Source organism: Desmodus rotundus, chromosome 12 (genome assembly GCF_022682495.2).
Source record: "Desmodus rotundus isolate HL8 chromosome 12, HLdesRot8A.1, whole genome shotgun sequence".
In the NCBI taxonomy this organism is placed as follows: Eukaryota; Metazoa; Chordata; class Mammalia; order Chiroptera; family Phyllostomidae; genus Desmodus; species Desmodus rotundus.
In genome coordinates this window covers 29,432,409-29,445,584 of record NC_071398.1, presented here as the reverse complement: position 1 = coordinate 29,445,584, position 13,176 = coordinate 29,432,409, and the positions used below count along the sequence as shown (strand labels likewise).

General features: G+C 49.5%; 1 protein-coding gene and 1 long non-coding RNA gene across 2 annotated transcripts; both read right to left on the bottom strand.

Annotated features, from left to right (window-relative positions):
- Positions 1-4,783: 4,783 nt before the first annotated feature.
- On the bottom strand, positions 4,784-11,614 carry FOXL1 (forkhead box L1). The gene is made up of 2 exons (XM_024555895.3): positions 9,545-11,614; positions 4,784-4,940 (listed from the first exon to the last, which is right to left on the bottom strand). The coding sequence occupies exon 1, from the start codon at positions 10,861-10,863 to the stop codon at positions 9,835-9,837; it is 1,029 nt and encodes a 342-aa protein (XP_024411663.1). The 5' UTR covers positions 10,864-11,614; the 3' UTR covers positions 4,784-4,940; positions 9,545-9,834.
- A 758-nt stretch (positions 11,615-12,372) lies between these two features.
- LOC123479333 (uncharacterized) lies at positions 12,373-13,176 on the bottom strand. Its single transcript, XR_006654921.2, has 2 exons — positions 13,085-13,176; positions 12,373-12,907 (listed from the first exon to the last, which is right to left on the bottom strand). It is a non-coding gene; the product is annotated as an uncharacterized lncRNA (long non-coding RNA).

The window sequence follows — 13,176 nt, the reverse complement described above, 5'->3', positions numbered from 1 at the left end:
GATACCCAGTTAGCTCTACCTATTTCCCCATCAGATAAGCCCCACTGCTCCTGCCCCACCCCAGGCTGAATGAGTCTAGGGGTGGAGAACAACCCTACATGAAAACAACAGGAGGAGTGGGGGAAAGCGCTTTCATAAGATTGTGCATCCAGTCTACAAATACTTACTGTCTGTCGTGCACCAGGCCCTTGTTTATAACAAGCTGAGGGACGTTCACTCTAGCAGGAGAGGCAGGCATCAGGGAAAATGTAATCCTGTAACAAACATTTTGTGGATCCCTACAATGTGGCTTAGTCACTTCCCAAGGCCTGAGGAAGCCTGTGTAATCCCTCTTGTGACATCTTGACCCCAAAGAACGGGGCTGATGGCGTAAACTACATTTCTGTCATCTTCTCATCTCTCTGCGATTTCAAGGTAAAGGACCATATAATGCCTCTTAATCATGGGTACCTTTTATGGATCTTCTAGACCTGTGAGCCAAAAAAGAGTAATTTAATCATTTTTAGTTGCCACATTTTTTTAAATTAGGGAGACCTTGGAAAGTGACTAAGCTTGTGCAACCTGCGACCTCACCTGTAAACGAGTGGAAGCTGCAGTCCTGCACTCACAGGGGACTCTGAAAATTAAATGACTAGTAATAGGTAAAGTAATTGAGACCAAGTACTCAGCAAACATTTAATGCTCGTTAGTCCCTCCTAGATCTTATCACTTTTACCAGGTTACGTTTTCACAGCAAACTCTCCTTCACTGACACACAAAGGGTTTGCACGTGGCTCACAGGACCTTCGTAGCACAGGTGGACAAACGGGATCTAGGGTGAGCTTCCGGGAGTGACAGCCCGTACCGTCCTGCAGAGCTGACTACCCGGGCAACCACCGCACCTCTAGGATCTGTCTTTAGGATCAGAAGACTTCAAATCCAGAAGTCGTAGTCAGGCTTTAGGCTGGAGGTCTGAACCATACCACGCCCTCCTTTCTGGCCACTTGTCTCCCGAGGCTCACACCTGTCCATCTGGTGGTGGCTCCCTCGCTAACACACAGAGACAAGTAGGCATTTCTCTATTTTTACTTTATACCAGGAATACAACTGAAGGTATGGGAATCTATCAGAAAATAGAGTGTTTAAGAGATTTCTGAATAACCAAAAATATGCAAAGTGTACCATATTTGCTGGTGCATGTCATTTGCTTTTCTGGTTTTCTCCACCTGAATATAATCCCCTCGAGGGCAGGACCTGGGTCTGGTTTATCTATATATTCCCAGAGCATGTCACAGGCCTGGAAGTTAATGAACCGTCATTCACTACTTCTTAGTTGAAGAATGACAAGCTATTATGATTACAAAGACCACTTGGTACAAGTCATGTTCTTGACCATGAAAAAGAATATGCATATTCTTACATGCATGGGCTTCCTGTGTTCTGAAACACACGTTAACATTTATGAAACTCTAGCATGTGCAGCATTGAAGATGGTGTGAAAGGGAGTGGGAGCTTTAGGAACAAGTGGCCTTAATTTTTGACCTTGATTCTTCCCAAGGATGTGCCATTGGTCAAGTCCCCATACCCCAAACTTGATTTCTGTCTGTCAAGTGAGAAGACTCTAAGCAATTCCACAGGGTTGTTGAAATGATCAAATGAGATGATACCAAAGATACCATGAGATGTACCAAAGATTCTGCGTTTGATACCTTCTCCCAAGAGAGCAAGGAGAGGTGAAGACACAGTCCTTGAGTAATGTCAACAGCTGGTCTGCTTCATTCAGTCCCAAACCTACTTTCTTGTTTCTTCATGCCAAGTGGTTTTTCTGAATAATCTGGGCACTTGACCTCCAGTCTTCCCTTACTTATATGGAAACCACTGGTTGCTGAGCTCAGCTACACACTAGAATTATTTTTAGAAGGTTTGTAAAATACCATCTGGGGTTGTGATGTAGCCAGCAGTGTTTCTTTAAGACCCCCTGCTGACTCTAGTGCTTGTGGGTAGAGATCCCCCAATCTAAACACACAGTGAGAATGAAGAGTTGAGTTTCTAACTGGTAGCCATTTCCATGACTGCTGGAAGAATGGAAAGCAACATGAAAAATGGACTCAGGTTCCAGCTTGGCTTAGATGGAGAAGCTGGCATGGCTCCCCCAAGACAATGAGGGAGGGGACAGTGAGGTCACTGATTGGATCTGTCAACCCGTGGTTACCTGGTGACGGTCTGTCCTCATTTCTTGGTGCCAGACATCAGGGCAGAGGGTCAGAAAAAACCACAGTGCTGGGAGTGAGCTCCAAGACTAATTCTCAAACTGACTGGCCATGTGCCTTAGGACAAGCCAGCTGCCCTCTCCACACGTGTGTGTGTGAGTGGAAATTATGCTACCACCTGCCTCATAGGAGGGTGGTTGAAACTCAATGAGAAAATGGATAGGCAAAGTTTGCATAGTGAGTCTCTTTCACCTCCTTACACATTTCTTTGCACCTTCTAATTTTGTAAAAATTTTAAAAGTTGGTCAATCAATCTTTTTTTTTCACTCATTTCCCTATGTTGCCGGGTTGTCAGCCATTAAAGTAGAGGAGTTGTGCCTTACAGAGAGAGGACTGGGCAGGGGATGTGGGAGAGCTCTTTGGTGGTGATGATGGTAATGATGACGATGGTGATGGTAGTGGTAGTATTAATGAAGTAATACACACACATACACACAGCTTTTTTTATTATATCAAACAAGGAAATATCAAAATGTTTTGGAAATACCAGCCATAATGTCTTGGAGGTAGGATTATTCCTGATAATTGTGGGATTAAGGTTTGTTCTGTTTTTAATACTTTTCTAAATACTCCATATTTCTTTCATGAACACATATAACACATATAATTCTGTAGTGGAAGGCAACTCTACTCAAAGTACAGGAGGATGACAGAGGCTGTGGAGAGAAGCTGAGAGTCTATTGTATAGAAATATGGATAGAGGGGGAGGAAGGATAAAAGATGGACAAACCACTTTACACCATTGCTTTGAACCCAACAAATCCACCTGGCAGTGTTGGGACCTCACTGCTGTGGCTCTGGCTGCAGAACTGACTCCCCTGAGGAGTTCCTAGAAACATACAGCCTGGTCCTGCCACAGGCAGATTGAATGGGTGTCCCTGGGGATAAGACTGCGGGGAGAGGGGGAAAGAGCTTCAGGTCACCCTGTAGCAGAGGATTAGGCACCAAGGCCTCTTGAGTGTGGTCTCATCTCGTGTGTAAGTCCAGTGGACACTAGAACAGACAGCGAGATAAGAGATAAAATGCACTGAAAATAGATTTATTTCTCTTTAATGCCCACCTCCTATGTCATTGAGTGGCCCTTATTCAGAGCAGACACTGGACTGTCCTGAACCTGGCAGTGTCTCCCACCCCCACCCCATCCCTGTCCTATAACCCCACACCCAGTGATGCAAACGAGAAGTCACTTCCAGTGCACTCAGGGCACCAGTGAGAGCCCAGCATGAATTATTCATCACCACCACCACCCCATGCTCTCAAGATGAAGCCCCCAGTGCCGACTTGAAGTCCAAAAATGTGGGAAAGTTTATTTATTTCTCCAAAACATTCCTGATTTGTAATGTGCTTTCTAAAAATGTTCTAACTGACCAAGCCCCTGCTATATTTAGCCACAGCATTTAAAGAAATGTTCCTTACACTTTATAAGGCGGGCTTTGAAAAACTGCTCCCCAGTCTGGTCCTTGTCTCCCCAGGAGCAGGGTGGAGCTTCTCTCTGGCCTACAGGAATGGCCTCGGTGCTGGGGGCAGAAATAAGGAGTTTTATTCATTCCCAAAGCCCTTGTGTTCACAATGGCGGGACTGCCAGCCCTGGGAGCCCCTTTTAAGCTCCTGGGCAAAGCAAGGAAACACCAAAGGGATTTTGAACTCCTCAGCCTATGAAAATTGACTCTCCTGTGGTTTTCCTAGGCTCCCCTGCACTACAGAGCTGCTTGTTTTGCTTTTGGTTTCATGTTCACATGCTTGGATCACCTCAAGAGATGTAACACTGCAATGAAGAGATGAAAATGGACCCCAGCCCACCTGGCTGGGAGAACTGAAGAAATCAGCCCCCGGGAGTCTCCTGTTATCTCCAGAATCATATAACGTGAACAAGAGTTGTTGGTTCATGATTTTGTTACTGAACTAAGGAGTCACAATGGAATTATAAAACAAATGTGTTTAGATTAGAGGCGATGTCTGTACATAGTGATAAGACCTCCCATTACTAAACACTTACTGGGTACCAGGTATTTTATTTATATTAACTAACTTAATTCTGACAATGGTCCTATGCAGGAGGAGTTAGGATTATTCCCATTTTGCAGATGAGAAGTGGGGCAGGTGCTGGCCTTGGAATTTATACCCCTCATTTAATTTACTCCTCCCAACAGCTCAATGAGGCAGGTGCTCATATTATTCCCACTTGTACAGATGAGAAAGTTGAGGCATAGAAGAGTATAGTTATTTTATCCTTAAGTTACTGGTGTCACACAGCAAATAAAAGGACAGCTGGGTTATTAGCCCCTGTCTGGGGGGGCTAAGGCCACATGTATAACAAGGTCAATGTAGCTCTCCCCAGCCCCACCTGAGTATCAAATTGCTGCATGGTAACAAATCAATAATACATCAGTGAGAGGGATGTGCCTACAGAGACCTGGAAAAGTGCAGAGCAGGAGATGTGACCAGCTACCTGGGAAGCTGTGTGCAGCCCAGATGTTTATGTTTTACAATGCACATCACGGGGGTCTGAGTCACGCTTTACAGTTCCTGTTGTCCAAGGTGAAATGATCTGTGAATGGCAGGGTGTCGTCCATCTACCCTTCCAAGAGGGCCTGACCTACATGCTGCCTGGGGCCGAGACACTTCATTTGCACTCGATTTCCTCTGGACTTGGGCAGGAGGACACCCTCGCCAGTGTGTGGCTCACGTGTTCTGGAAGGATGAAATAGCATTAGTCACATTCAGGACATCACCCAGTAAAGGATAACTTTGTTTTAGGTGCTCAACAAACGGATAACAAATCCATGTACTGTCATTCACAGCCCCTAGCAACTCAACAAGACTTTTCCAGGTTCAAAAAGGTGAAGGCAGAGTCTGTAGGGCAGGGGACAGGGTCCGGGGGAGCTAACTTCAGGCCCAGAAACTGCCCACTTAAGAGGGCCCCAGATTAGGGTGTAGAGCCTCCTTTTCTTGGAAGCTTGACAAATGAGAGGATCCAGTTTCCTAGAAGGCCAGATGCAGCCACCAGTATTATGGGGGACATCCTAGTCTTGGCTCTTGAATATCAAAGGTGTGGTCAGGGAAACTGCAAGCACTGGTCCCAGAGGAAAGCCCTCTGCTGTGCAGACCATCTCTGTTTGGCCCTCCCCCAGTTTTGTGGATCCTCAGCCCCTGCTCTGCCCCTGCAGGCTGAGCCCTATGGACTGATCATCCTAGCCCCTGGTAGGCTGAACTTCAGAGCGGTTCAGCCAATCAGATGTATCAACATGAGGAGGGTGAGAGAGGAGAGAGGTGGAGTGTTACTTCTGGCTGTTTCCTGCATTGTGGCTGCATCCACACTCCCCTGTGCTCACCCTGGGCTGGGCCAGTCTCTTCTCTTGTGTCTCTCCCCTGTAACTAGTCTCCTCATCCGTCTTCTTTCTCAGTGGTCCATCTAAGTGGATTTTTGTTTCCTACTGGAATCCTGATTCTTGCGCCTGATGGCAAAAGGACACTGGTACCGAATCTTTGCCCCACCACCTCCCCTTTGCCCTCCCTCTTTACTGCCAGGGTCATTAAAAATACCTGATTTGACTATGGGCCTTCAAGACTTATGACAGGTCCTCCTGCTCCCTTCCCCCAGCCACCTCCCAGGGGGAGAGCTAAATTTTGTGCTCTATGTCATCTGCCCACTGGTGTAGACCGTGGGCTTGAATCCACATCTGGCCAGTAAGCCCAGTGCATTTGGCATTTGGATGCCATTGGGAGAGACAGGACTACCCTGCCCCAGTTCAGCCCAGGCCCCACCACTCCCTATGGCCCCACCATAGGTCACCCTGAGCGCCCTGAATTTGGGGCCTCTGAATAAGGACACATGTAGTAAAGAACTTGCCATTTGGCTATTTAGAATTTTGTAAAAACTGCTTGAAATGTGGATCAAAATACTTATTTTTCCAACAAATTGATGCTCTCTAATTTTAATAGTAAACTTTACTTATTATTGTGTAATTTTGACTCTATAAAACAACCCCTACTTCATGGATGCAAGGCTCCAGCCATCATGCACACAGGAAGCCCACCAAGTCCTGGCTCTCACTCCAGCTTGTTCCTGGAAATGCCACCCACTCTTGTGATGCTAACATTAGCCTTTCAGTGTCTGGGCAGACAGGCCCTGGCCTCCAGCTGAAACAATATCATCACGTGTGGCTAACTCTTAACCCACACATGGATATACGCTGACCACTTTACATGAAATGGTAGAGACCACATGCGGCCTCCTTTTCAGAGAGACCCAATTATATGTGAAAATGGCTAGCCACATCCTGTTCAGGTTCTAGAAAATGGTGTGGGGCATTTGAGACCCAGGAGGTCAACAGCCTCTACAAGAGCCAGCAAATACCCAAAGCCAGACAAAGCGAAGATCTTTGCAAAGTTCTCTTATCATCAGAGCCATGCGAGTGAGAGTCTCAGGCGGGTGCATTTCCAAGATCCTTCCATAAAGCCTTTGTTCACCACACTAGAACACAAAAACTAAATTATTCCAGGCTGGAACTACATAGAAAAACAAAGTCTTTCCAAAAGTATCAACACTTGGATTATTTTGAAAGGATTCAGCAGTAGATTTGAGACTATCTGTCCCACCTATGTGCAAACAAGATGAATTTATGAGCACCTGTATGTACCAAACACATCTATACACACACACATGCATGCACGAATGTCTACATGTATGTATGTATACATGTGTGCATTATATATTATTGTACATATACCTGCCATATCCCCCATATGATGATCAGTGCATGTGTGTGTGTGTGTATGAGAGAGAAAGAGAGAGAGAGAGAGGGAGAGAAAGACCAGGGCTTGAACCAAAGATCATTTACAGAAAACAAATGTGTACCCCTTGTTTAGCTGACAGCACAGAAGCATACCTTCAGAGTGCTGACGAGTATGGTTACTTCTGGCTCACCCTAAATATTTCAGTTAAGGGTAGAATCCACTTCTTGGTCTCACTGATCCTTAATTTGTAGCCCATCAGTAGGTCTGGAACATTAGTAAAGCTATTTGGATTACTAAACCCAAAGCTCCTCTCTCTCTTCAGTAGGAAGGCACACACATAAAATGGTAGAGAGTCCACAGCCAACGGCCCGCTGTCCATTTCTCCTGGCTTTCCTGAACCAGGTGAACGTGCGGATGAGGGGACAGAACTTCTCTGTATATATGGGTAACCCCCCTCACAAAGTAGGCACACACTTCTGCCTTTTTCTTCCTGTGACATAAGAATAAAGTTTATATTATAGTTGTGGAACTATAACTCTAAAATATCATCCTTCTAAAATGGCAGTATTAGGTCACTGGCTTCTCCAGAAAAGAGCCCTCATAAATTAACAAAACACACCAGATAGCAAATGAAACACAAAACAAGAAGAAACCGAGGCATATCCTGCTTACAGAGCGGAGCGTTTGTCCTATTTTGTGGCACTCAAGCAGTACCTACTGGTCCTGGGGTGTTCTGCCCAGGCCCCTGAGATGCTGACAGGGCTCCCAAAGAGAATCCCACTTCCCTCTTTCCTATTACACTGTTTGTTTCCCCCCAGTAACCCACTGAGCCAGTCACTGAGAGGTTAATGAAAAAACAACTTTATTCACAGAGGCTGAGACTTTGGGATAACAAAATAGCTGATGGCAGCCCTTCCACCACATTTTAGACTCGCCACAGTGAGCCTAGATCTCGACAAAGTTCTTCCAGCCAAGGACACTCTGCAGCTCACTGAAGCGTTTCCACCAGCCTGGATGGAATGCCGTCGGGGAAACATTTATGAGTTAGTAGCACATGGCTTTAAGGATGAATTCTCAGAAAGTCAACTCTGTGCCTGCTAATTATGAAATTATTATGATTGCCCTAAATGTCCTTTCCAACATTTCAGCCAAGAGGCTCTCTGGATGTAAAGTTTGTGTCCAGTTTGATACAAGTCCTGGAAACTATTTAAAAGTTAGTTTGAAGACCTATCTCAGCCTACCTCCAAGAACTCGTGACTTACTGCACCTTGCCCACATCGCATAAAATTAAAGTAACTGGGAAGTTCAGAAAATCAAGTCCCAGAAGCCCTAGGATAGCCCAAAGACAGATCATGAGAGTTCAGATGCATTTTCTGAAAGTTCCAAGCTGAACTAAACTGTGGAAATTTCAATCTTCTTAACCGGAGCTTTGCTGCAGACCCCTGCCTTGCAACCCACCCCTCCCAGCAGACTTCTAGTCACTTCCATAATGGGTTTATTTAGCTGCTGGCTCTGGGTCTGCTTGGCAGGGGATGGAGGGAGGAGCGGGGTCAGGTTGCAGACTGGGATGCTGCTGCTGGGAATGTCTAAAAGAATCTTCCCACTGTGCCTTGTGTTCCTTGGGGTCCAGAGAGCCCAGAGAGCGGCCTCCAGCAGACACCAGCAGACCCCGTTACTCCTCCCGCCCCTAACACACCTCTCCTCTGCCTGCTCTTCATGCATATGTTTCACCCAACTTTTCTGGTGCATAGTGGTCCTTCACTACGCAGTTCTGGAAAATGTAAAATCAATCACACCTAGATCTTGAAAGAACAGGGAAATCAAAAATCTTAGTGTTTGAGAGATGGGGAGAAAATGCAGACAATTGTAACTGAATACAATTTTTTTTAAAATCTTAGTGTTTTCTGAGACATCTTCCCTCCCCTTCACACACTTCCGGCACCCCCTGCAACCTTTGATCCCTTCAGAACAAAAGCAGAGAGGATGACCACCATGGTTGGTAACCTGTGCTGGAGGACGAGTGTGATGCTGTACGGATACACAGTGACTGATGCTGTGCTACACAGAGTGCACTTTCCTAACAGTTGTTAGCATCATTGTTCTCACGGGGCAATAAAAAGAACCAAGTACTTAGCCAAAGAATAGAACATGTTGTCGTTGTTGTTGTTTTACTGTCCAGATAGAAGAAAAAAAGAAAATTTCTCTACTTAAAGTAAAAATGTGGTTTCTCATCTTCCACCTGGACATTGGTTGTGAATCCTCACCAGGCCTTAGATCTTCCAAAGAACCTGAAAAACAGGGTCACCCTAGGCATCCCCACAACTGGATTTCAGGGGCGAACCCAGCTGTGAACACCCATCTTCCCAAGGGGTGAAAGCCAAGGCCTGAGTCTCGCGCGACAATAGAGCTGGGGATGGTGAGCCCGAAAGCCGGTAGCTCTCAGACTGAAAGAACCGCGCTTCTTCCCTCCGTCCTGCCTTCGGGTTGATTGGGCCTGCACGTGCCCCAGACACGCAGGACCTGGGGCGAGTGGCTGAAGACCGCACCTTTAAACTGACCTGAGGTCAAGGTGTTCTCCTGCTCTCGCGGTAGGAGGTCTAAGATGCCCAACTCCCACGGGACAGGATCTTCTAAATATCCCAAGACGTCCGGGTTCGGGAAGGTCCCCTCCAAGAAGGTCCCCCACCTGCGTGCATAAGCTGGAAAGACTTTCCAAGGTCCACACCTCAGCCAAGGAAAAGATCTTTAAGAAAAATAAAAAGTGAATCCTTCCCCCAGCCGTGGGAGCCGTGGCGGCTCACAAGTAGCTCAGACCAGGGCAGGGGAAAGAACGGCTCCACTGTTCGCTTTACTGGAAGTGAAGCATGGTGTCGGGGAGCTGCAGAGGGAAGTAGGAGAGGAAAGGGATCCCGAGCTGGTAAAAGCCACCCTGGACGTGCGGGTCGAGCATTAGGGAAGCGTTGAAAGGTGGCTGGAGGTTAGCGGGGGCGGCAAGAATCGAGGTGCTGAGACAGCCGCTGGGCCCCTGCTTGGCAACTCCCAGGAGCTCGGGCCCTGCAGTTGGCTTCTGGTCCTGCCGTCCCGCCAGGATACTGTCTATGCTGAAGCTCTTGGACTTGTCGGAGCTCTTTGGAGAGGCGGGGCGCGGAGGGGACTCCCGGCCCTCCGTGGTGCGCTCTTGCTGGCCCACCGCCACTGCCGCTGCGACCTGGACGTCATCTCCCGCATCCTGCTCTGGGGGCTCCGGCCCGGGGCAGAGGAGAGGCGCCGGAGTAGAGGAGCCTCTCCGGAGGGGCCAGGGATGCGCAGGCGCTCCCTCGTGGCGGGGGTTTGCGGAGCCCGGGCGCCTTTCCTGGCTCCCCGCGTCTGGCGGCGCCTCTACGCCGCGCTCGTGCGTCTGGGCAGGAGCCCGTTTGGCCTCCGGGGCCCCGAGGCCGGGCTTGGGCTTCCTCTTCCGGCGACGGTAGTTGCCATTCTCGAACATATCCAGGCAGCGAGGGTCCAGCGTCCAGTAGCTGCCCTTGCCCGGTCGCCCTTTCTCGCGGGGCACTTTGACGAAGCAGTCGTTGAGCGAGAGGTTGTGGCGGATGCTGTTCTGCCAGCCCTGCCTGTTGTCGTGGTAGAAGGGGAAGCGGTCCATGATGAACTGGTAGATGCCGTTGAGCGTGACTCTCTGCTCCGGCGCGTCCTGGATTGCCATGGCTATGAGAGCGATGTAGCTGTAGGGCGGCTTCTGCGGGGGCTCCGCCCGTCCCGCGGCCGCTAGAGCGGCCGCAGGGGCGAAGGCCAGAGGCAGCCCGGGTCTCTCGGGGCCGTACAGATAGAGCATGGGCGAGGCGGCCAGAGCAGGCAGCCGGGGGCCGAAGAGGTGGCTCATGGCGAGCGTGAGGCGGTGATGCGCTCCCCACGACGAGAGCGACCGGGACTGACTTAGGGACTGCGCCCAATGCTGAGAGGGCCCTCCCGGGGAGCCCGCCGTGCGTCTGTCTCCCGCTCTGCAGCTCTCCCCCGCCGCTCCACGCTCTGTCCCTTCTTCATGGCTTCAAAAATGTTAAATAATTGTTGTAAGTTTGCTATTATATGTTGACTTAGCGCTGGAAAATAAATTGTCTATGATAAACAGTCGTTGTGTTCTCAGCCCACCCACATTAATTAAAATTTCATTGCTGAAAAACTCCAAGCTTTTCTCTCCACGTGTCTTTTTGATACCAGCCAATCGGTTTCAGGGCTATTCCTTCATTTGTTTATAGAATTAGTCTGTTGATAAGTCCGCCCACCCAAGTTGAATCAAGCTGTGTTTATTTGGAAAAATTTCCGGGCACCCAATATATAAACGCACTGATCTGATGTTTGAAATATCACGTCCACCCCTTGACGCTGTAAGCACACACAGTCAGCAAGGCAGGATGTGGGCCGTGGTGGCTGGGAGCGGGGTCTGCGGGGCCAGGAAGGAGAGGTGGGGATGGGGGGCGGCACGCAGGGGTAAGTTTTACTGCTGACCTAGGGGAGCCCCCGCAACCCTCGGGCCCCCCACAAAAGGTCTTCTTCTCCCCGGCTTAATCGGAGACGTAGACATGGCGCGATCTCACAAAATGCCTCTAAGGTCTTTGAAAGCTTTTACATATGTGGTGGGGAGAGGCATCCCACTGTTCGAGAGGTTTGGGAGTCTGATGAGAAAGTACGCCGTCCTCCTCGGAAAGACCCCGGGCATGCCCTGCAGGATTCAGGGCCTTCGCTAGGTGGCTAGTATCCGAGAGGTGGCAAGCCTCGACCCCCAAGGCTCCCTGGGGACCCGGGGAAGGGGACTTCCGGAGCCCACTTTTCCTGAAGCGGAGGTATACAGTGCCGGGGAGCCGGAGAAGGGGTGTGTTACCTGGTCCCAAGCTCTGTTGAGGGAAGTTTCAAAAATAAACCTGATTGGATAGTTCCGGAAGAGAAATTTAAGGTCTTTCTGCTGAGACTGAGGTTGCAAGCAAGAAACACCATAAAAGGGGAATTTGGCAGCTGGCGCGGGGAGAACTGGTATTTGTGAATGCGGGTCTCTTGCTTTATATTCTGCGCTTTCCTGTTTATAACAAGGAGGGGGGTTATAACAACTTTACAAGTGCACGCAGCTGGCCCGTGATTACATTAAGCATTTGCAAAGCCTGTTTGGTCTCCCCCGACCCACCCACTCACTCTGGGGTGCAAGCCCCCCCCACCCCAATGGATTTTACACTTAGCCACGTCAGAGTTTGAATGGAAAACCCTGCGTGAGGCTGACGCGGTTGGAGGTGATTCTGCCCTCACTCCACCGCGTTGGGAGGAGGGGTGCATGTAGCGTGACCAGTTCCTGTTTATGATCTCTGATGAATATTTTTTTAAAGAAAAAAAAAACCACTTGGGATAACTGAATTAGCGTTTCATTGAGTAAATCGGCAGCGATGCCAAAGAGGAGAGGGAGGGGCGGGGAGGCAGGTGGGTGTAGAGATCGCCCAGGACTGGCTCCCACAGGGAATGGGAAGAGAGGTACTGAACGTGCATCGAGGGGTGGGGGCGGAGTGGGCGCTGCCGCTGCTGCTGTCACAGAGGGGGGACACCATACTGCAGACTGGTTGAGAGTACTCAGGAGAATTGCACCTCAAGATGGGGAGTCCAGAAGTTTGGAGGTTCTGGAGAGCCTTCGAGGGAGCAGATGCGTTTGGAATACAGAAAAGGACGTGGCAATCAGGGTCGAAGAACCGGTTTGGGTGCAGACATGCATTGAGGGAGAGCCAGGCCCGGCCCAGGGACACGTCCCAGCCTCTGTCCAGGGAGCCAACCGCTCGGCCGAGCCTCCTGGGCCTAGGTCCTGAAAGTGGCCCTCTTGTCTGGAGGGGGCGGGGCGCTGTCCTCTCTAGATCTCTGGCTCTCCAGCACTTACCGGCGCACCCCTTTTAACTCTGCAGAGGAGAAAAAGAGCCTCAACGTCGCGCTCTTGCAACCCGCGGTCCCCCAGTCCCCGGGGTTCCCCGAACTCTCCAGATCAGCGCGCCCTCCGCAAGCTCAAGTTTGGATCCAGCTCGGTTTCCAGCCTCTAACTAACCCAGAGTAAGAGATAAGAGGATGTCACTACGCACCACCACCCCCATCTCCGCACCCTGAGCCCTTCTTGGAACTTCCGGGCAACGGAGTCCAGCACGCACATCCCCGCCTCTCTGGAAAGGCGCGC

What these genes read in the sequence shown, in the direction of transcription:
- FOXL1 (XM_024555895.3), bottom strand. Translation starts at nt 10,863, where the DNA reads ATGAGCCACCTCTTCGGCCCCCGGCTGCCTGCTCTGGCCGCCTCGCCC.